General features: G+C 36.5%; 2 protein-coding genes across 8 annotated transcripts; one reads left to right on the top strand and one right to left on the bottom strand.

Moving 5' to 3' along the window:
* The first annotated feature begins 480 nt into the window (after positions 1 to 480).
* On the top strand, positions 481 to 13,098 carry LOC121995979. Of its 7 annotated transcripts, none has more exons than XR_006115951.1 (19): positions 481 to 666; positions 749 to 878; positions 1,343 to 1,443; positions 4,128 to 4,280; positions 4,454 to 4,570; positions 4,637 to 4,721; positions 5,066 to 5,174; positions 5,323 to 5,390; positions 5,493 to 5,618; positions 5,690 to 5,794; positions 5,875 to 6,839; positions 7,837 to 8,040; positions 8,139 to 8,199; positions 8,891 to 9,004; positions 11,497 to 11,610; positions 11,692 to 11,781; positions 12,402 to 12,475; positions 12,580 to 12,691; positions 12,903 to 13,098. XR_006115951.1 is itself a non-coding variant. In XM_042549769.1 (18 exons), exons 3-17 carry the CDS (start codon positions 1,349 to 1,351, stop codon positions 12,426 to 12,428), a joined length of 2,433 nt encoding a protein of 810 aa, XP_042405703.1. In that variant the 5' UTR covers positions 481 to 666; positions 749 to 878; positions 1,343 to 1,348; the 3' UTR covers positions 12,429 to 12,475; positions 12,580 to 13,098. The 7 variants fall into 7 exon arrangements, 5 of the variants coding, with proteins under 5 accessions (XP_042405703.1, XP_042405707.1, XP_042405704.1 ...); XR_006115950.1 differs by having other exon boundaries at positions 12,813 to 13,098; XM_042549769.1 differs by having other exon boundaries at positions 12,580 to 13,098.
* A 2,724-nt stretch (positions 13,099 to 15,822) lies between these two features.
* On the bottom strand, positions 15,823 to 18,643 carry LOC121995978 (tubulin alpha-3 chain-like). Its single transcript, XM_042549768.1, has 5 exons — positions 18,414 to 18,643; positions 17,801 to 18,015; positions 17,525 to 17,724; positions 16,410 to 16,918; positions 15,823 to 16,301 (listed from the first exon to the last, which is right to left on the bottom strand). The coding sequence occupies exons 1-5, from the start codon at positions 18,524 to 18,526 to the stop codon at positions 15,989 to 15,991; spliced, it is 1,350 nt and encodes a 449-aa protein (XP_042405702.1). The 5' UTR covers positions 18,527 to 18,643; the 3' UTR covers positions 15,823 to 15,988.
* Positions 18,644 to 24,048: the final 5,405 nt, after the last annotated feature.

The raw sequence follows: 24,048 nt of genomic DNA, 5'->3' as shown, positions 1-24,048 counted from the left end.
TAAGTATCAATTATTTTTAAATCTAATGTGATTTAATATATTTTATTTCGGTTGGAGAGCAGTCGAGGGGAGGGAGGCGGGCATAGTAGCTTTCGTACGTGTATACATATTTATTTATATTATAATTTCATTATCGGAATGTTTTTTTCCCCACAATAAACAGTGCTATAGTCAAAGTCACTAAGTCCAGCACGCGGATTAGGATTACAGCAGTCGTTCGTCAGCGTTTGCTTCCTTCGGTCCACCTCTCGGTCGAGGAGCCGTCGCGAACCATCCTGGCCGGTTCCGGTTCCGGTTCCGGTTCCGGTTCCGGTTCGATCGGGTTCGCACACACGTCGCGTCGCGTCTTCGCCCGGTGCTCGGCAAACTATCTATCCGGCTCATTCGTTACTGTCCGATCTAGATCGGAAGGTCGAAATCGTCGGCGCTTTGTCGAAGTCGGAGCCACGCCAGCTCTCCTTGGTTTATTTAGTTTAGTCTTCGCGAATTCTCCGGTAAAAGGAGATCTCTTTTCGTTTATATGTGCCCTGGTTGGGAGCCCTAGTTCCTCTTCGCAGCGAGACGCAGGAATTAGGAGAGCAATTTGGAGAGTTTTTGCCGCATTGATTAGAGAAGGGATCTGCCTGGATCATCGGCGTTTGTTGGATCTGCGCTGAGCTGGATTTGGTTGTTCCTTTTATCCTATTTGATTGGTAATGAGATCCGTTCATCGCTCCTCATTTATCTAATTCTGGTTTTCGATAGTCAGGTTCCGTGGTAATTAGGGCGAATTGTGGCTCTTGCTTCGGCCACTCCTGGGTTCTTGTCCTCTTGGAAGTTCGGTTGAGTTGCTGCTTTCTTGACGAGACCTGGGATTGTTGCCGCGGAATTTCCTTTGCGTAAGGATTTTATTGAGAGATCTAATAGAAAAATTCATTTTTTTTGTCTGTTCTTTTTTCCTTTTTTTTTTTTTTTGTGTCATGTTGGATTTGCTATGGTAGGAATTTCATTTGGGGGATAACGTCGTGGTCTTATTGATGCCGGTGAGAACGATGGTGATGATTAACTCTATAGATCTTACTATACTTGCGGGGGAAATTGTTTATATTGCGGAATTTCATATCAGACCGGTCATCTACATGTTTTTGATGCATGTTTCGAGTGGGATCTCTAAACTAACAGAATCCCATACTGGTTTCTCTGTTCATTTTTTAACTCTTTCATAATTCATGTGGGAGACTAAAACTTGATTCTTCTCTATTATATATTTTCAGATTTTGAACATCTTAAGCGTTAATTGTCAGCTGTTATTTGAGTTAGTTGGTTCAGATTTCATTTGGCATTGTTGACTTATTTGAAGCAGGACAGAATGTTAAAAGATGAAATGGCTAGATCTCGGCTAGATGATTCTTATTTCTCATCTTCAACCTCACAATCCAATCGAGACGGTTTATTTTTGGCCAGGTAAGGAAATATTTCATTGATCATAGGCCATATTGTGAATTTACTATCATTTCCTCTTGTGATTCTAAATGTTTGATAGTTGTCATCCCTAGCTATTCCTGCAGTTCAGCATCCTATTCTCTGTAATTGTGACATATGCTATGCCTCCTGATATTCAAAGTTAAAATAAAAAAGGAAGCAAAATTATTGGTTTTATCTTCTAGTGATTTCTGTTCGTTAGAGTTTTTTTCTGACTCTTAACTACTAAAAATTGTTTAGGGATGTGTATGCATCACTTTTTAGAATTTGAAAACTGTATTGAGCATTCTTCCACTTGGCTAAATCTATTTTACTTGGAATAATATAAACCTGGCCAAATCATTTTTCATCTGAATAATATACTCATACAAGTTAAAAGATCCATATGGTAGATAAGTGGTGGAAGGTGAATTGTGTGTAAGCAGATTTACTAGTGTGTTAATAATACATAATAAGACGACAAAGCATGGGCAATGGTGTAATGGTTAGGCCCTCCAACGATTAACCAAGGGATCTAAGGTTCAAATCTTAGGGGATTTATCCTGGTGACCAGTGGAAAACTTCCGTGGGTCAGGCCGGTCACCCTTAGGATTAGTCGGTTCGAAGAGCTGGATACCTGGTGCCAACTAAAAAAAACATATCAATACAATAATTACAAATAATAAGAATTGTAACTTGAGAATTTCTATAGTTTCATTAATTCGAGTGAATCCTGTACATTGGTATCTCTTTGCTAAAATTTAACTTAGCTAGTTCCATTAGTATTCGTGATTATAAGCTATCGATATGATTGCACTTAATTTTTTTTTTTTTTTTTGAAGATTCTAGCTCACTGTCTAGTGTTACCTTCCTTGCAATTATCCAATGTTGATAATGCCACAAGTAATCTGACAAGGTAGCTCAATATTTTATAGTTATATTTCTCATAAACAGCTATAAAAAATAGCTCACTTAAATCTTCTTCATGAAGAATTTATGCATACGGTGCTTGACCTCAAGCTATTACAAGTTCATATTTGATAAAGATCATCTGGCTCCTTCCTCATAGTGGCGTGGTGAATCTGAGAGTTGTTTTTTTTACAATTTACGCATAACACTTTTTTTCATAAACCCTTCTCTTATCCTGAGGGAGAATCATTAATAATTATGTGAGCAAGTAAAATAATATACAGGTCATTCTTACTCTAAAGTATCAATGATTCTATCATACATAACAATAAAACATATTCAAGAGTATATGTGAGATTATTGTGTTACACAAAAATAGAATTTCAAGATAATTAAGTTTAAATGATTAGAATAATATAAGAATATTAAAAAATGCATAGAAATCATAGAAATGTGTTTATTGTTAAGGATTAGTGATGACAACTGAAGTGCTGGGGCGAGTGTGGGTGTGCTGGGGGTGGGGGATTACAATAGCGCCTCTGACTTGCAAATTAGGAAATATGATTTCTCTTGTATAATTTTATAAGGCTAAATAAATTCATTAAATGCAGCTAAAATAATAAACTTATAAACACAAAAATCACAATGCCAACACAAGACATTTTACATTCAAAATTCTAGTTCCTACTCCACAATCCATTGATATTGATTTGTAAGGTGAGCCACCCCTTGAAAATCCCAATAATGTTTCGACTTACTAGATTTGGAGAGACCTCATACAAAAAATCTTTCTTTAAAGAGTGTTGTGTTGGGACTTCATATATGACATGATGCTTTCAAGAGCATGTCAGACTTCTTATCAACTGAAATTGGATACACACAATCCTGTAAATATAAACTAGAATACATACTATTCTTGAAGCCAAAATATTTCACCCGCATTTAACTCCAAAATATTCTAATGAATATAAATGATGGTGCTAAGGATATCAGGATCGAGATTCTACCTATGAATTGTAAAAGATTCATGGAATGAGATCCTATGATGACACGCTAGATCTAATGACCCTAAAAAATATTTGTTATTTAGAATGTGTGAGTGTATTTATGTTTATTTATTAACTTTCAATATATACTATTATTAGGAAAAATTCAAAATTTGCCTCATGTTAAATAACATATCATAAATCATATTGTCATTTGATGTGCTATGAAAAATATGTCAATTTTTTTCCCTGAATCACAAATTTTAAAATTCTCAAACTAATGTAAGTTTATTTATTTTTATTTTTTTTTATGGTGAGGTAACATAGGATCAGATCATAGTTTGATGAGATCCTATGCTCTGGAATGCAAAGGTGGCTTAATTTAAAACTAGATCAAACCCACCACAAACCTTTACCTAACTGTTTGTTAAAAAATAACATGACCCCCTGAGTCTAGCTCAAGCATGCTAGTATTCTAACATAATAATAATAAAATCACAGGTTGTGTTTATCGTTTCTACATCTCTACTTTGCATGATTGCTAATATTGATTGTTAATCATGCCATGTGATGCCATCATTAATTTGATACGGATAACTGAGGTGTGATATCTGTCATCAAGAATTTGAGATTTCTATAATAGTCTACCGTTCTAGAACAGCATGCTAGTCTATCAGGGAATAATTTACTTTATCTATTTTAGTATATTTAATCTATGAACTTCTTATCTGTTCCCTTATTTATTTCTCGAATCCTAAGCCTTCTGATTGATACATTTTTTCTTTTCTCCAGTCATAAAAATGTTTCCCAGCTGTTGGCATGGAGAGAGATTTCTCCTCGAGCAAAGAATAGTAGGAAGCGGCTTTGGGGAGAAGGTTTAGTCTGTAGAGCTGATTGTGGTGGGCCAAGATGTAACATAGATGTTAAACATGCTTTGATGTCTTGGTAAATTAATCTTCAATTATCATTCTGTGCATTATTTGGCTTATTGCTTATTGTCTTGAAACCTACAATAAGATTCAATTATTCGTAATTTTGTTTTTAGCCATTGGAAGAAATGGTCAACGTTATCTGTCAAACTCAGCTCTTAATGTTCATGTGGCAAATTATATGCTCAGGGTAGAGGCAGAGTCGTTGCATCATTTGTCAGCCAAGTATTGCCCACTTGTGCCACCTCCGAGGTCCACCATTGCGGCAGCATTTAGTTCTGATGGAAAAATACTTGCTTCCACCCAGTAAGTTGATGTCTCTTGCTCTACTTTGTTTTTCAGTTAATATCTTGACTTGCTAAATCCTTGCAGTGGTGACCATACTGTTAAGATAGTTGATTGCCAAACTGGAAAATGTATAAAGGTGCTAAGTGGCCATCGGCGAACACCTTGGGTGGTATGTGTATCTATATACTTGCTAGCTATGTGTATCTATATACTTGCTAGCATTGTAAATTTATTGCCATATAATACCGTTGTGGTTTCCAAATTCTCTCATGTTATTTTCTATCCAAATGTATTGTTCTTTTTCCACTTACAATGGGTTTACTACACATATTGAGACAGTTTTCTTAAACCCATATGCTCCACACATCAAGATCTTGATTTGTCAATCTTCATATTTTCAACACCTTGTGATCATCTAGTGGGATAAGGCTTGGTTGTTGTTGTTGTAATCTATGAAGCTCTAGAGAGTAATCATTCTCTTACCATTCATTTCTTTTTCACTTTTTTCTTCAGGTTCGGTTCCATCCATTGTACTCGGATATACTTGCCAGTGGCAGTTTGGATCATGAAGTTCGTCTTTGGGATGCACAAACTTCTAGCTGTATAGGGTCACGTGACTTTTGTAATTTATTCCGCCAAAACTCCTATTTATGCCTTGCTATGCAATAATCATTATTGTTTAGTTTGATCCATTTCTATTAATGCCGTATCATCGTTTAAGCCTATTAAAGGTATTGATAGACATGTTTGAATATTATTTATGTTTGCAGATCGCCCAATTGCCTCTATTGCTTTCCATGCTCAAGGAGAGTTCCTTGCCGTTGCTTCAGGTCATAAAGTAAGTTTCTTTCCTGTCATTTATGATTAATCTTTCTTTGATTTTGGTATATTTTATGAAGGTATTGAATCTATGTTTAAACAATCCTAAAATACATGTTAGCTTTACATATGGAACTACAAGAAAAAAGGAGAGGCATCCTCACCTACAATTGTGCTAAAGACCCGTCGTTCTTTGAGGGCTGTTCATTTCCATCCACAGGCTGCTCCTTTTTTGTTAACAGCTGAGGTTACATTATGTCATTTATATACTTTTGCATGTTTATAATTTCTTCTTTCTTAATTTTATAATTTTTGCAGGTTAATGATCTTGATTCTCCTGATTCACCATTGACTGTTGCAACATCATCTGGTTATTTACACTATCCCCCTCCAGCCATTGTCTTTGCAAACAGGGACAGAAATGTATGTCTACATTTGCAACTGAAATTTCTTTTACACCTTTCACTTGTTCTTACAACCTTGTAACTGATGTGCCTGAGCAGAGTGGGAGGACTAGTAGCTCGGGAAGTGCTGCACAAAGATTAGAATCTTCTTCTCATCTCACTGGTCGACAGAGTCCAGATTTCCAAAACCATAGCGAGAATACTATAAGTCCTATGGATATAGATTCTGCTTCAAACGCTGTGAATGAGGGTGTAATTGCTGATTCTTTTTTGGCTGGAACTGAGGCGATGATGTCTCCAATCACAGAAACAATTGAAACCACTGAGGTACAGGCTACATTAGGATTGCACCCAACAAGCTCTGGTTCTGCTGAGAGGATGGATGCTTCATTCAATGTACCCGAGTCTAATGTGGCCGTGCACAATCCTATATGGCAGTCCAGGTTGGGTTTAGATGAACCTCCTGCCTCAGTTTCCACAAGCTCCTTCCGACGGGCTGACATACAGACGACCTTCAGAAATATAGACAGTGGACACTTTCATCACGTTATTCCTTCCAGTGATCCAGCATACTGGGAGTTACCTTTCCTGCAAGGTTGGTTGATTGGTCAAACTCATGCTAGCATGCATACATCATTACCAGTTGACAGTGCTTTACAAGGGAACTCAATGGCTCTTCATCTAGCCAGTTCTGGTTTGTTGACATCTGAGTTGCCCGAGCCACAGAATATTGATTCAACTACTCTGACAATGGCAACTGCTGTTAGCCAGTCTAGGGTATCTGGCCGATCAGGTTCTCGCCAACGATCACGTTCTCGCCAGATGGCTGTTATAGGTTCCGGAGAAGGTTCCTTATCAACTAATTTCCAAACTGACGAAGCTGCATCTAATGGTGGTTCTAACGGTATCGAGTCTGAGATTCATAGATCATTAGCTGCAGCTGCAGCAGCTGAATTACCTTGCACAGTTAAATTGAGAATATGGTTCCATGATATTCTAGACCCATGCAGCACCTTAGAATCTGATAAATGCCGTCTAGCTATACCAAATGCTGTCCTTTGCAGGTTAAGTTGCTTAACTTTTGTTTATGTTTCTTAATGACTTCTGGACATCTCATTTGTGATTTTGGAGGAAACATAATACTCTTTAGTGGCAGTAAATCTTTTCTCAATCTACAAGTACCAAGTGACAGTTGTTTAGTACAGGATGAAGCTTCTTAAACTAGAGTAGTGACAATATGGATTGTGTGTTTTAATGGTTTGGTTTATGGACTGCGATGTGCCATTTACAAGTGTATTTATTTAGGCTGTATGGTTTATCAAGAAGGGAGATCTGATATGGTGATGGTACTTGGATTGGAGATTAAAAGGAAAGAATGAGATGCCACTTATGTAAGGCCTTATATTTGTCACATCTATGTTGTCACCCTATCTCCTCTACCACTTATTTGATGATTCTATATCCTCGTTTCACTATCTCAAGCACTCTTAAACCTGAAACTGAATTGAATCATTCTGCTTCCTGACTTGTGTAAACACTTTCTTACTTGTCCCACACAGACCTTATTGGCATTAGTGGATCCCTAATATTGCTTCAGCATCATGGGCATAGTTCATAACTAAAAAATCTCAGTCTTATCATCATTCTTACATTTGTACTGACAATAAATGTGTTTTCTATTCCAAATTGAACCTGACTGCTGTTTAAACATGCATCCTTCCCTTGAGTAATTTTCTATCTGACTTTAAGGGGCTTGAGTAAGCATAATGAAATGTAAATCTAGAACTTCTTGCTTCTCTACTCTAGTTTTCTTTTGTTGTGCATGCCTGATAGAAAATGTTTGAGTTGAAGTTCATGTGATAGTTCTATTTATAATGATGAGATCCTGTGTTAAGATTCATGAGATGGATTTTAATTATTGTGATACTCTGTGCTGAGGAAAGTTCACTTAACTTCATTTGTCGGACTTTTTATTCTAGTTAGTATATGGGTGTTAAATACCTTGTATTTATGTATTTAGTCAGATGATTGTTGATGATTGGATGCTTCTAATTTTGACAGTGAGATGGGCACCCACTTTTCTCCATGTGGGCGATTTTTGGTAGCTTGTGTTGCCTGTTTGGTGCCTCATTTGGAAGGTGATCCAAATTTCAACTCGCAGATGCAACATGGTGGCACAGGGCTTGCTACATCACCTACACGACATCCAATTCCTGCTCACCAAATTATGTATGAGCTTCGCATCTATTCTCTAGAAGCAGCTGCGTAAGAGTCTCAGAAACTTGTATGCCTAGTATTTATATATGGTAAATTATCTTCGGTTATTGATAACATCCCATGGTTCATTTCCTTGTTCTTTGTAGTTTTGGAAAGATCTTGTCTTCAAGGGCAATCAGGGCTGCCCATTGTCTCACATCCATTCAGGTCAGTACAGGAATCACTTTTTTTAATATTTTGAATAAAATATAAGCAGTTCAATGTGCAAGTTATTTGCGGGATGTAGGAAAATATCTAAATCTTGTGATATTGTGGTAGATGTTGATACAAAATCATCAAACTGCTATAATTGCATATGCTTTGGTCCTTAGTGTACATGGCACATGTGCAATCTGTACTTAGCCTGCTTGTGGATTGTTATAGTGTCATTGTGGAAATCTTCTTGTAATCTTATTTCCTTTTGGATTTCCTTCCCTCACAGGAAACACCCCTTAATCTTTAAGGATTATGATTCGGAAAAGACATATGCATCGTATGCTTATAAATTAAAGGAATAGGAGATCTAAAAAGCCCATGTACACTATATTCTCGCAGATTGTACGAATGAGTAGAATATTCACTTTAAGCTTCTCACATCTTGGAGTTGAGCAGCAGTCAGCAAGTATTACATTGGTTGCAGGTCACAACAGTATAATATGGTTGTAGCTTAGAGCCTGCACTACAGTTACTCGAGAATTTATTCATGCATAAGTTTAATCAAGTTTGTTTGCATGATAACCTCTGCAATTTATTGGTTTACCTGTGAACCATGCATACATTTTTAATATATCTGATCAATATTTTTAATTGTTTTATGCAGTTTTCAATTCTAAGGCTTGGTTGTTGTTGTTTTATGCAGTTTTCACCTACATCAGAATACATACTATTAGCATATGGTCGGCGGCATAATTCTCTTCTAAGGAGCATTGTAATTGATGGAGAGACTGCAGTACCTATCTACACAATTTTGGAGGTAAAATAAATTGATCCCCTCAATTTTCCCAAAGCTTAACTCATTCCTTTGCCATATTTTAAAATTTTAACTTAGTTTCTGATCATTTATTATTCTGTTGGACTAACCCACAAGCTATTAATTCAAACTAGTTTCATGTTTTGGTTAGTTCATCCACATCTTCTCTCCTACTTCCTTTGCTGAATTCGTGAATCCTGCTGTTTAAATGCTTGCCTTGTCCAGATTGGCCATGCACTTTGCATCTTCTTGATGCAAGTTTCTCCTTGGTGTAAGCACCTTGTGTAAGCCCTTGCTCTGCGAGCATCCCCATAGATTGAAGTTGCCATCTTCCCGATGCTCACATATCTCCTTTGACTCTTCTTGATGGCTCATCCATGTAATGTCCTCCTCGCAGACTGATTCTCGCACACTGATGTCGACATCCTCGTCGTTCTCTCCCATGATGGCAACAAAGCAGGGTTGTATTGTCTTTGTGGTCATGACGCCTGGGGATTCACTACATTGTCATATGCCTCCTAAATGGTGTCTGTCTGCACAAACACCTACCACATCCTACATGCTACTGGGCCTTTGCCCACATAAAGTCTACAATGACACTTTCTTCTTGATGCACAAAAAAACTCACCTAGGTTTGGTTGCACAGTCAAGCTCACTCAAGAATTTGTATATAGGATCTCTCTTCATCCTAGTTATATTTCACATTTCCTCTTATATCTTTTCTTTGTTGATCTACTGATTTAAAGTTGAAGGGATTCTCAAGTATGTGCTCCATTAATTATTTTCAAAGTTTTGCTTAATTGTGTTTTCATGTTCACGTCTTAGTCTACAAAATCTAATTCATTTTTTTCTTATGAGAGATTTTGTAGCTATGGAACAACTTGGACATAGTATGTATCCTCCTGCTTGAGGGGTGAGGAGTAGAGGTATTTGGTTAATAGGGTTGATGGTATAGTGAGTTTAGTCCCACGTTGATAAGATTAATGTCCTTTACATTAAATCTTTAATGATGTAATCATTCCCTTAGACCAGACGCATAAAATTTGTTTTCCCCATATACAACAGCCTTAATAGGTGAACCACACTTGGTGTCCCACAGAAGCTGCTCATTGGAGCTGATGTACTAAATCATAGCTCATGTGGGGAAATATGGAGTAGTGGTCTAAGAATGGTATTCCCCATCTTATAGTAAAAATGGCAATAAGTTGGGTGAGCCTAACTGGGTACAAAGCCTGTTCACAGTCCCGCCTTCCAAGCAGGCTCTAGGTTTTCCTTTCATTTGTAAGGCCACTAGGCCTTGATGGGTTAGATGGGGAGGGTCAGACCAAGTTAAAATCCCTTTCACGCTTCACCTTTCTGACAAAGTACCTACATTACTGTGTTTGAAATTGTCAACATTAGCAAATACCTTCTGTGGTGAGCACAACTCAGAGTTGGCCTGGCTGTATATCAGCACTACATTATTATATAGGAAGTAGCTGTCATGTTATCAAAATTCTAAGGATGGAGTAGAGCAACACTCCTGAGAGCTTATAGTGTCTCAATTAGGCACTTTTTCTTTGTATTTAAATATTGGAGAATTTCAAGGAATTAGTCATATTAACATGTTAGTAGACATTAGGTTTTCCATATACTAAACCATATTCTTTTCTGTTAAACATATTCTGATTTAATTGTGATAAACAGAAGACATTTGATAAACTGTATAACATATTTGTTCCTTTTTAAAATACAATTTTGTTGCAATACTATTACTGATTTTTTTTTGCATATTCTTTCTAGTTGCTTCATTCTGTTAATTTACTTTTCTACATGTTTGGAATATTCTTTGTATTATAGATAAAAAAAACCATGCATCTGGCATACAGAGATAGTATCTAATGGTTGATTTAAGCCCAAACTCACATAATAATTTGAATAACTATCACGAGCTTATGTTATATGTAATACAAAGCATATTCAAGAATAGCAGCTATAAGAATATAAAGAAGTTTAGGATAAGTTGACCTATCCATTTATTTTGCTATCTTTAGTTGTCATTGTCTTATCTCACTAAATTTGTTTTACCAATTATATACTTTGATCACCTATACAAAGTATAAATATTAAGAACAAGTCATGATTCCCATCAAATTATCGTTGGTGTTATTTTGTGGAAGAGAATATAAGATGTTTCTGTGTTTTATTCTTGATAGCAGCCATGCTGCTTGTATATTATGGCTAACCAATCTTGAGAAGCACATGTTTTTGGTTTGAATTTTATTTTTCTATTTTTTGTTCTCAACTGGAAGAGAGACCAGGAATGTTATTGATTTCTGGTATTTGTATTTCCTGTATATATATATATGTGACCTTTTATATTAATTGTGTTTTTTTTTCTTTTGCTGTAATGTACTTGAGAATGACGCCTTTCTGCTCGTGTGTTAGTACAATTGGCAAAGTGCTTCCTTTTTGCTTCTTTCATCGGATTCTGATCTGGTATACTTCATAAACAGGTTTATAGAGTTTCAGATATGGAGCTTGTGAGAGTTCTTCCTAGTGCAGAAGATGAGGTTAATGTAGCATGCTTTCACCCTTTGGTTGGAGGAGGTCTAGTTTATGGAACCAAGGTGGAGAGATCATTCAGTCAATTCCTTTAGGATCTGGTTCTTTTCATTCTTTACTATAAGTTTATTTATGTCAAAGTGCAGGAAGGCAAGCTTAGGATTCTCCGGTATGATGGAGCACATTTCGCAAATTGTAGGAGTTCTAATTCCTTTCATGAGGAAAATATGACTGAGGTATTGATTTTTCAGCTTTTTACTCATTTCTTCATACCACAAGGAGATGCTATTCAAGGACTTATTAAGATCAGGGAATACTGAACTTGCAATGTTTGAAATAATGGGGGGCTATACAAATCTGCCTTGAATCATCTCTAGTTGTAGTTGCCCTGATTATTTGAAATGTCTATATGAATCTTATCCTATATGCGTTCTATTTAGGTTACATTGCCAGTAACAATCAAATTAACTCTTAAATACTTCTACATAATTTATTGATTGCCTTTAAAAATACCCTTACTAGATCAATCCATTCTCTAGTTTTAATTGTCTAGTTTAGGCGCGTCTAATTGCTGTCAGATATCAGTTGCGTTTTTTTTATCATTTCCAGATGTCTCACATCTATCTTAGGATTGTCTTCTCTACTGCCATAATTTTTGTGTTAAATCTTTTGGAAGCTATCTTCATTAATGTCCTCGTTCCAAGATATCTAAACTGTCGTTATTTGGTCTGTTAATTGTTTAATGTCGTCTTTTTCATGATTTCATCCAAGCAATAAGTTTTTGAACTGTCGTTATATGTTCACATGTAAGCTGAAAATGGTTTGATCTTTTTGTTGCGTTTCCTGTCTCCTGCAGATCCAGGAATATGCTTTAGAAGGTTGAAAGGTAGAAAATTGCTCTGGACGACGTCTCCTGCTCTTTTTTACTGGGTACATACTCATTTTTTTTCTTTTTAATTTAAGATGCTGGTTTCAATCATTCAATAGAGAAAATCAATGCTTATCCGTTGTCTCTCCACTGGCGGCATATGCAGGCCAATAAATTTGTACAGAAGTTTCTCAAAAAAAAAATATATCGCTTCAGTGATTCTTCTTTGATTTGACAACTCGCACCGGGGCATTATTTCACAACTGATGTCGAATTTGGTATGTGAAAATGAACTGAAGTCGTTCTGCGTTATCAAAACCAAGTAAAATTATCCTGAAAACTTTACTCTCCAAATATGTTGTCTTTGTTGGCCTCGCCATTTTTACTGGTGGAGAACAGAACCATCTCAAGATTTGCATGTGGAGTTGATAGAATGGATTGTGTTTCAAAAAATTCAAAATGTTTGATGATTCTCAACTTCTGATTCAGGGATGAAGCAGATCTTGGAACGCACATAAATCATGGGAGAAAGACCGCCTTTTGTTGTTGTAATCCTCTCTTCTTTTTTTTGTTTTTTCCCCTAACCCATTCTCCTTTTAACTCAAAATGCATACTTAACTCGTTCGGTTGCCTTGTATATTTGATGTATGATTAACATTTATTCGTTTCAGGACTCTGTTAAACACTTGTATGTGGTATGGTCGTTTTTCCCATTCGAAGTGATAACAAAAAAAAAAAAAATTTGTTTCAGCATCGCAACAAATTGATATGAATAATAATAATAAAGTGAAATTTTAATATTTATATAATTTTGTTTGCGTATGCGTACTTGATTTTCAATTTCAAAATTAATGATAAATTATAGATTTTTATTGTAATTCATATTCTATATTCAGACCTCTAGTTATATTTGATCTAACATAACTTTTGACCCTATACACCAAATCTCGGTTATTGATAGTGAATAGATTTGTTATTTTTTTATATCTCTCTCCTTTTTTAAAATCATGGTGTAATGTGTATCTCTTTTGTTTCGATTATGGAATAATGAAATAAATACAAAATAAATGAAATAGGATGAATTGAGATAATATTTTTTTTATAAATACATGATTATTTTGAATGTATCAGCATAAAAAAAAAATGAATGGAGGCAGTGGAAACTTTGACCATTTATAAGAGAAAAAAAAAGTTGGATTGATCTTGTAAGATTTTTAAGAAATTCGTCAATTTTTTTTATAAAGTAGATGCATATTCATTCGCTTCTTATATCCTAAATTTGAGAAAGATTTAAAAATTCATTTGGATTATCTCTGTTCGTTCATTATGAAAAACTATTATCCAACATATAAAATTAATTTAAAAAATGTAATTTATATATATATATATATATATATATATATATATATATATATATATATATATAATATTAATATTTGATAAAAAATTATTGATAATATAAAATAAAAAAAAACAGATCTATTTTACTTTCGTTTTCTATAATGTTCAAATAATAATAATTAAAGGAAAGTTATAAAAAGAATGAAAGAAACGTAATACAAAAATAAAATAGAAAATTTTAATATTAAAATAACTAACAATTATGCGTTTTTAATTCCCTTATATTCTAAAAAGATACAAATTTAAGTATAACTTTTTTTATATATTTATAATTTTTTAAAAACTTATAATTTTAAAATATTTTTTTAAATGAAATAATAATAATAATGAATTCTCACATTATTTATTATTATTATTATCTTGATTAATCCACCGCGCGCGCTTTTTCCCATTTTATTATTTTATATATATATATATATACGACAGTGAGAGAGTGAGGGTCATTTCCACGAAAAAAATTCGTGAATCCGCCGACGATGGCCTCCTCGCTCGACCACTGGCGGGGTTTCTTCCGGGCAGCCGGCGACTCGGACATCTTCGACGTCATCCGACAAGCCATACGCGTCGCTGCCTCCGATCACCCGGACGAGTTCAAGAGCCGGCGGGATGAGATTGCACAGATGCTATTCGCCGCGCCTCACCGCGTCGAGAAGGCCGACGAGGGCCGCGGAAATTCGATCAAACCGATAGATGTCAAAACGATCGAGGAGGATGACGGCCGTGGAAACGCCGTCAAATCGATCGAGGATAAGAAGGATGACGGCCGTGGCAACGCCGTCAAAGTGATCGACGAGAGGCAGGACTCTGACCGTGGCAACGCCGTCAAAAGCGTTGGAACTTTATTACCCTCGTTGCCTCCGTCTCCGTCCGAAGAACAGAAACATTCAGATGTCGCTTTCGATCAAGAAAAAGCAGATACGATGAGCCGAGAAACCTGGAAGGTGTCCGTTTCAGAAAATGGCAAGATTCTTCTTAGAAGACGACTCTATGATCCATCGAATCCTCCTGTACCTAGCAATCAGGAGTTCCTTCCGGCATTCACAGAGGATCAACCTGCAGAGCGTCCTCTGATTGCTCCATCCACAGGACATCCACAAGGCAGATTACAGAGAACATCCAGTACAGAGCATAAACCTGAGATTGCTGTTGCTCGACCTGAGCCTCCCAGATTACTGCCAAACATGCCTCTAGATGTAAGTTCATCAGCTGTTACAAGTTGTTTCTAGCTTAATTTATATATAATTATATTTGTTATAACAATTCGATCAAATGTCTTGATCAGGATGCATTGCTTCGATCTAAGCTGGAAATGTCAAAGCGCAAGCTTCGCGAAGGCTACCAACAAACTGAAAACGGTATGCTGGATATATTCAACTAATTATTTATTTAATTTCTGTGCGAATTGAGTGGTTGATAATGTCTTGATCCTGAAGGAAGATTAGTGACATATATATTTACTTGATATATGCAGCAAAAAGGCAGCGAAGGATACAAGTAATTCAACCTCGAGCAGCAATACCCAAGGACTGCAATAAAAAGCCTTGCCTGTTTAAGACCTTGGGAACTTGGCTGAGATAAATTCTATCGATCTTTCGAGCTGCATGCCACAACAAGTCCAGAAATAGGCTACACTGATTTTCTCAAGCTGCTTCGGGAGCAAGCTCCAGTTGCTTGCCAGCTCCAGCACGTGAACTCTTGATGTGTACAGGGACGACATCCACACCACTTACAGCAAACTAATTAACTAGCTATTTGGTTGTTTCTTTTCGAACATGTATTGTAAACTTCGACACCCCATCATCAATATTGAACGATGTTTTTTCAATATCAGCAAGGTGAATCCAAGAGACGTTTACAGTAACAAACTAACTGATATAACCAAACTAGTACAAACATGGGATGAAAGTTTATTTTGCACATCTAATAAATCAGCAAGGCATAATAAGCACGAGAAGCAAAGAACAATTACAACCAAATTGTTAGAGAAAGACAATGAGAAGAGAACAAGTGTGGCAACGAGGCATAGCAAATAGTACTGAATCGCTAGCAGTTTGTGGCACAACGTCATAAACAATCCCAAGTAACCAACACAAACCCACATGATGGAAGAGAACGTAATACACAAACAAAAAAAAAAATTAGAAACGCAATCCTCGTACAACGAACATGACCATTTAGTAATCTTCTGGTTCTTCATCATCGTCAGCACCTTCTGCCCCAACCTCCTCGTAGTCCTTTTCAAGGGCAGCCAAGTCCTCTCGTGCTTCTGAGAACTCACCTTCTTCCATTCCTTCACCGACATACCAGTGAACAAAGGCTCGCTTAGCATACATGAGGTCAAATTTGTGATCGATCCTTGAAAACACCTCAGCAACAGCAGTGTTGTTGCTGATCATGCACACAGCTCGCTGGACCTTGGCTAGATCGCCTCCAGGCACCACAGTGGGCGGCTGGTAGTTGATGCCACACTTAAACCCAGTAGGGCACCTACAAAACATAACAAGCAATAGTCAATTGTAAAGTACAACATCAAAATTTGATCTTAGAGAGTATTGGAAAATTCTCAAAAACACCACCATGTAACATAAAACTCACCAATCAACAAACTGCACTGTTCTCTTGGTCTTAATGGTTGCAACAGCGGCATTGACATCTTTGGGCACAACATCTCCTCGGTACATCAAACAACAAGCCATGTATTTTCCATGCCTTGGGTCGCATTTTGCCATCATGCTGGATGGCTCAAAAACAGCATTTGTGATTTCAGGGACTGAAAGTTGCTCATGGTATGCTTTCTCAGCAGAAATGACAGGGGCATATGAGGAGAGCATGAAATGGATTCTAGGGTACGGGACAAGATTGGTTTGGAACTCAGTAATATCCACATTAATGGCTCCGTCAAACCTCAGAGATGTGGTCAAGGAAGATATGACCTGAGAAATCAGTCTGTTCAAGTTGGTATAAGTTGGTCGCTCAATATCCAGAGACCTTCTGCAGATATCATAGATGGCCTCATTGTCCAATAGAACTGCAACATCAGTGTGCTCAAGCAAAGAGTGAGTGGAAAGGACACTGTTGTAAGGTTCCACAACTGCTGTAGACACCTGCCAATAAACACGAAAGGATAAGTTCAGATTGCAGAATAAATACATGTAAACCAGGCCAATAATCACAGGCAAACACAATGCAAGCTATGCAGCTACTGAAATAAAAAAACAAAAGCACAAATGTGCCCTTCACTTGGATGCCAATCATACAACCTCAAGGCTTTTATGCAATCCTCGTTAGGTGGGAGCTAATGAGGTAGAAGTTGAATGATTTTAATTTTCCACATGCAGTTCACCGTTTGGTGTGGCAAAGCAAATTGAATTGATATTGCCAATACAAGCACATAAACATGGCATCCCCTTAACCAGATCACAACTACTTGAGAACCATTATAAAGATATCAGAAGGTGCTATATCTTTAGCATCCCAAGCTCTGTACTAAACTTTGTCAGCTTATAGATGATATAATGCAAAATGCAAAGGCCATATGAAATTAAAATATAGACAGCAATTTGAAAGATGAAAATATTTGTAGGCACTAACAACTACTTCTTTACTACCTGATATTTGACCTTAAGCTAAGTAAGCTTGCACAACTACTTCTTTACTACCTGATATTTGACCTTAAGCTAAGTAAGCTTGCACAACTACTTCTTTACTACCTGAGGAGAAGGGTAGATAGTGAAACCAAGCTTTGATTTTTTGCCATAATCCACAGAAAGTCGTTCCAAAAGTAGGGATCCCAAACCAGATCCAGTACCACCTCCAACAGCATTGAAGACTAAAAATCCTTGCAAGCCAGTGCAGTTGTCAGCTAGTTTTCGGACACGATCAAGGCACAGATCAACAATTTCCTTTCCAACTGCATGTCATAAGAACAATCATAAAGTTACAAGAGGTTTTAATGGCACAAAGGAGGCTCCAAGAACAATAGCTACCTGTGTAATGACCCCTGGCAAAGTTATTTGCAGCATCCTCCTTCCCAGATATGAGTTGCTCCGGATGGAAGAGTTGGCGATAAGATCCAGTTCTAACTTCATCGATGACAGTCGGCTCCAGATCCACGAAGATGGCCCTTGGCACATGTTTCCCAGCACCAGTTTCACTGAAGAATGTATTGAAGGCGTCGCACGCCACTCCTACACTAGAATCACTGAAGAAGACGACCAACACGTTAGACAAAGAAGACAAAATATCTTCCCAACTAAAACTATCGCAGAAAATCGTGCTTCCGATGTTAGCAGAATACTACACGGACGAAATCCAAAACAGATTTCGGACTAATGGTCACTAATTACACGTCTTTTCCTAAAACGACTTCCAAAATCAAACCAAATCTAACAGAACGCCATAGATCTCGTTGTCCCAGAGACCAAAGAGCATATAACGCTTTTCCCACATAAAAAGGCCAACCCAAATTTGAAAGAAAAACCCTAGATCTGGTTGCGCAAGAGACAAAAACACATCCAAATCTTTTCCACTCACACTCAAAGAGAGACTGAGCAGAAACGCAAGATCTAACAACAAAATGCATGCAGTCACAGAGATCACCTGGGCATGATGCCATCCGGCTGGATGCCATGCTCGAGGCAGTAGAGTTCCCAGCAAGCATTCCCGACCTGGATCCCGGCCTGGCCGATGTGGATGCTTATGATCTCCCTCATCGTTTCTCTTCGCCTCACGCCGGCGACGAAACCCTAAAGATCCGGACTGGAGCAGCGAAAGAAAGCAGAAGAAGAGGAAGGGGCTTCGTGTCCTAGGGCGCTGCAGCGAGGAAGCGGGTATTTAATTGGCTGGTTCAAATCCGATCTAACAATTGCTCTCAAGTCCGATAACCGTTGGGCCCCGCATTTTGAGGACGACTCATATAATGATCCTATACGTTTAATAAATTAAAAGGACACCCTATTATTTGAAATGAGAAGTTTTGTCTAAATAATTTTATCTTTAACTCAAATATGTAAAATCATTTGTTCAAAAAAAATTATTTTAAAGTTATTTTCAACTACTTTTTATATATTTAAATTGGAGTATTTCGAAAGGAGGATCGAAGTTTGAAGAGGGGAGGGGGCAAATAAAAAAAAGCCATCAAAGTTTGACGTCACGTGAAGCCTCCCAGTGGTACCACGTGAAAGCTGAGCTGTTCCTAACAATTTCATTGTCAGGATGGCGTGGGGCCCACTCCAGCTATGTTTCGATTCGAACTCCTAACCCATTTTTTGCTTTTCTAAAATTTATGACAATCAGCGTTTTTGAAATTGCCATCGATTCTTAAATATTTATTTGTTAACAGTTTGAACCACTTAGCCGCTGCACTATTATCCGGGCCACAATATTACATATTATGGGTGGCAAAGGTGATGTCCCAAGGTGTAGCATAAATAGGGAATACATAGTTATGTGATCAAAAGATTCAGGGATCGATTTTTAGGGTATTACTGTCTGGAGTTAACGTCTCCATCATACACTAAACACCTCCGCTAGTATCATGCAGTGGTTAAATCGTAAAGAAAATAGTGTCGGTAATTATTATAATGCTTCCATAATTTATCTTATAGACAGATGAAAAATTTTGATAAGACTTAATCAGTCACCTTCAACATTAATTGAATCAATGAGACATCCGGATAAAAAAATAAAATGATCTAGTCTTGGAAGAACAATGAGATAAAGAGTCTAAATTTGAATACAAAAAAGTGTATTTTAAGAAGCCATGTCATATATATATAAAGTTGTATGTCCAAAAGAATAATACACTATAGTTTGGTAACATGCGATATTTTAGTGAGAGAAGAATCAAATGCTCTCGGTAAACTAGGGTATTCTAATGCTATAGAGACAATCGACATTGAATTGGTCCCTTAACCATCTGTTTTCTTATCAGAAGAATTATTTTTACATGCATCTTGTATAATATACTTAAATGAGATTTGATATTTTTCATAGGATGTTTAGTTATATAGAGGATAATAAATTTATTACAATGAGATATGGATCAATTCATCGTGAATATATGTCATTGGAAAAATATTCTTATCAGCTTCTATCCACTTGACGACAATGTTTTGAAAACTGGACCAGTCATTGAACCGGTGTGATGATCGAGTCGAGATTTTTAAGATTGGACCGATCGAACCGATGATTCAACTGTTATATATATATATATATATAAACCATGTTTCAATAATTAAAAATCATGCTTCAATCTTGATTGAACCTACGATTTTGAACGATTTCCAACAGTTTTGATCGATTTTGACCGGTTTTAAACGATTTTGATTGGTTTTAAACGGTTTTGACCGACTTTTTAATTTTTTTCGGTTTTAATGGTTGACCGGATCGGATCAAGAGCTAGTTTACGGTTCAACCGGATCGGATCAGCCCGGTCGGACCGGCTGATCCGATCCGGTTTTCTCAACATTGCTTGACAGTAGACTATAAATTCATATAACTCATAATTAATTAATGAGATTTGATAGAAGCCTGGCAGAGAGGATGTTTTCTTGAATCTATTGGAAAACTGCTAAATCATAATAATTGTCGAATAATAATAAATTGCAAGCCCACTCGTTCATTTATTTGTATTAAAACTCAAAATAGTCATTAAACAAACAAGTCAAACTTCTATTTGACAAAATAAACTGCTAGCAATATGCTTGTTATACAACCAAGCAAATCTAAACTATTATAAGCCTTTCAATAGAGGTAGATTAACAATTGAAATTCTTATTAGGAAAGGCGTAAGACATTCCTACTTTTGGATAGAAAATGTACTATAACAAATATCACTTTTCATGGTACGTAATTATATATTATTTGCAGTGTGCATTGCACGCTACACAACTACAAATTGTTGAAAGTCATAAGACATCGACAGTGTATGGATAATGTACTATAACAAATATCACTTTTCACGGCACGCAATTATATTATTCGCAGTGCGCATTGCACGCTACACAACTACAAGCTATTGAAAGTCATAAGACATCGACAGCGTATGTCGCGCGCTGCGATTAAGAACATTCATAGCGCACGTCATGTGATGCGGTTAAGAGCATTTGCAGCACACGCTACGTGCTATGGGTAAGAACAATTGTTGCATGCATTGTGCACTACAATAAGAGTATTTGTAGCGCACGGTGCGCGCTGCGGTTAAGATCATTCGTAGCACGCACCACACGCTGCATTTAGGGTGTGATGTAAACCACATAATTATCAGCACCACAAATATAAAATCTAAACTCAAACAATTTCAGCACTATAATTATAATACCACACATAAATATCACACACAATTATAATACCACATATAAATACCACATAAAAAAATTGATTTCACACCGTAATAATTCAAACTAATAATAAAAAATTCTTTATTAACATGTTTTCTTTCCTTAAAAAATAAATATTTAGTAGAATCTATATTTCTCACACAAAACTATAAGTTTAGATAAAGTGAAAATGACTATCCTTCCTATTGCATCCTCAAGAAGAAATATTTTTTCATTTAGTCGAATTAGGCCCACCTTCTTCATAAAACTCTATCAATCCAAACTTTTGAACAAGATTCATCAATAGGAATATGATGCCTCTTAGCTATATTTTCTTGCAAAATAACAAGAAGAGATTAAAATGTATAAGTATATTTTATTAAATTAAACTAAGATTTTAAAAAGAATATAATATCATTTGAATTTCATCTATAGATGCTTTCCTGTATTTTTTTATTCATTTTTCTCATCTTTTGAAAACATATCAATTTGATTCATTATAAGTTCAAGAAAATAGAACAATCAATTATTTTTCATTTCTTTTGTGTGGTCAGTTGAATCAAATAGAAAAATATAAATGATTAAAAATTAATAAAAGTAGTTGTTTGTTGTGTATCTACTCTATCAGAACAAGAAAGAAAATTACTTAATAACTTTTATAATATAAAACTGAACTAGCTAGATGTTGCACCAATAGATCTCAGGTATACACACACACCATAAACTCATTTATAAACTTGATAAGACTTTATGCAAGTATAATATTTTGATAAGCAACTAAATTTTCAGTTGTCAAATCAAGTTAGAGTTTTATTCAAGCACAGGTTTTGACTGAAATCCAACTTAAATCATAATTCAAATTTTCACTTTTTACCTCTGGAAGAACTTGAGCTCAATGACAGTGAAATTCAAATGAACTACGCTTGAAGTCAATGCTACAGTTTCAAAAGATCACAATCCTGTTCCAAGTGTCCCTACGTGGCTATGCCAATGAGCGAAACTTCTAACCATGGTAGCTTAACAAGCACCATGCAATCGCATTCTAGTAAAGTGTTCAGTAAAGCTATACCAAGCAATGACGGCAACATAGTAAACCTAAAGATAATCAAGTAGATCTTGAGATAAAACTCTATCTAAACAACAAAATTTCCACCTGAAGTTGCTTGTCTTTCCATTATTCTAAATCCAGAATTCTTGATCCTCAAAATGTGGTTTATTCATTGTCCATGACACTAAATTTGCTTAGGCAACCAATCTAAATTACCAAATTAAATGAATGTGACATAAGGAGAACCGAACTTGAAAAAGCAAGATCTTCATAAAGGGTATCTCTTATGATGGATAATTGAATTTGAATCTTTTAATATACAAGATACACCACCTCGCATAATGTTTTTGTTTGTTGAATGTGGAGCGTCTCAAACTTCGACAATATATAAATTTGATGAGTGAGGAGGATTGAGGTTTCAAGTATCGAAACATAGCTTATTTTCATCAAACAAAAAAAAATGGTTGAACATCATGATTCAATTGCGATATAGTTGAAAGGGGAACTTATTTTCCTGTCTTATGAGTACTGATTCACTTGAATTCTTCCACTCTACTTACAAGTAGACAACAAAAGAAGCAGCCTTATGATGAATCAATGGAACTTAAAATTTGAAAGGTCTCTTGATGATCCTTCTGAATATGCCAAATATATCAATCAAATGCAATGGTGGAAATTGGAACTAAGTAACGGAATTATAAACTGGGTTATTTCCATTGAATCTTAGATCTCAACAACTGGAATTGCTGGAGAAACCTCATGATCATGAGGTGACAACCAAAATGAAAAATCACGCACTAATCAATTCCAAACCCAAAAGTAAAAGTGGCATTCCATAGTCATTTCAACTTGCTCAAGAGAACTACAAAGTGATCAGGTAACAGTTTGTGTTGAAGAGTTTTGTCCTAGATCTGCAGAGAACTAGAAAGCTAGTTTGCTGTAAGTGGTGTGGATGTGGTTCCTGTACACATCAAGACTTCACGTGCTGAAGCTGGCAAGCAACTGGAGCTTGCTCCCGAAGCAGCTTGAGAAAATCAGTGTAGCCTATTTCTGGAGTTGTTGTGGCATGCAGCTTGAAAGATCGATAGAATTTATCTCAGCCAAGTTCCCAAGGTCTTAAACAGGCAAGGCTTTTTATTGCAGTCCTTGGGTATTGCTGCTCGAGGTTGAATTACTTGTATCCTTCGCTGCCTTTTTGCTGCATATATCAAGTAAATATATATGTCACTAATCTTCCTTCAGGATCAAGACATTATCAAACATTCAATTCGCACAGAAATTAATAAATAATTAGTTGAATATATCCAGCATACCGTTTTCAGTTTGTTGGTAGCCTTCGCGAAGCTTGCGCTTTGACATTTCCAGCTTAGATCGAAGCAATGCATCCTGATCAAGACATTTAAATTGGTATTACAAATATAATTGATAATTTTTGAGACAATGTATATAAATTAAGCTAGAAACAACTTATAACAGCTGATGAACTTACATCTAGAGGCATGTTTGGCAGTAATCTGCGAGGCTCAGGTTGAGCAACAGCAATCTCAGGTTTATGCTCTGTACTGGATGTTCTCTGTAATCTGCCTTGTGGATGTCCTGTGGATGGAGCAATCAGAGGAGGCTCTGCAGGTTGATCCTCTGTGAATGCCGGAAGGAACTCCTGATTGCTAGGTACAGGAGGATTCGATGTTCTCCGTGGCTCCGATGGCTTGGTTGGATCACAGAGTCGTCTTCTAAGAAGAATCTTGCCATTTTCTGAAACGGACACCTTCCAGGTTTCTCGGCTCATCGTATCTGCTTTTTCTGGATCGACACCGACATCTGCAGGTCTCTGTTCTTCGGACGGAGACGGAGTCAACGACGGTAA

The sequence above is a fragment of the Zingiber officinale genome, chromosome 6A (genome assembly GCF_018446385.1).
Source record: "Zingiber officinale cultivar Zhangliang chromosome 6A, Zo_v1.1, whole genome shotgun sequence".
Lineage (NCBI taxonomy): Eukaryota > Viridiplantae > Streptophyta > Magnoliopsida > Zingiberales > Zingiberaceae > Zingiber > Zingiber officinale.
This window is presented reverse-complemented; position numbering and strand designations above follow the sequence as displayed.

What these genes read in the sequence shown, in the direction of transcription:
- LOC121995978 (XM_042549768.1), bottom strand. Translation starts at nt 18,526, where the DNA reads ATGAGGGAGATCATAAGCATCCACATCGGCCAGGCCGGGATCCAGGTC. An exon ending in CTATCTACCCTTCTCCTCAG is followed by an intron (nt 16,919 to 17,524) that starts GTAGTAAAGAAG and finishes GTTTATTGGCAG; the next exon opens with GTGTCTACAGCAGTTGTGGA. An exon ending in ACAGTGCAGTTTGTTGATTG is followed by an intron (nt 16,302 to 16,409) that starts GTGAGTTTTATG and finishes TATGTTTTGTAG; the next exon opens with GTGCCCTACTGGGTTTAAGT.
- LOC121995979 (XM_042549769.1), top strand. Translation starts at nt 1,349, where the DNA reads ATGTTAAAAGATGAAATGGCTAGATCTCGGCTAGATGATTCTTATTTC. An exon ending in TATAGGGTCACGTGACTTTT is followed by an intron (nt 5,175 to 5,322) that starts GTAATTTATTCC and finishes TTATGTTTGCAG; the next exon opens with ATCGCCCAATTGCCTCTATT. An exon ending in GTCTAGTTTATGGAACCAAG is followed by an intron (nt 11,611 to 11,691) that starts GTGGAGAGATCA and finishes GTCAAAGTGCAG; the next exon opens with GAAGGCAAGCTTAGGATTCT.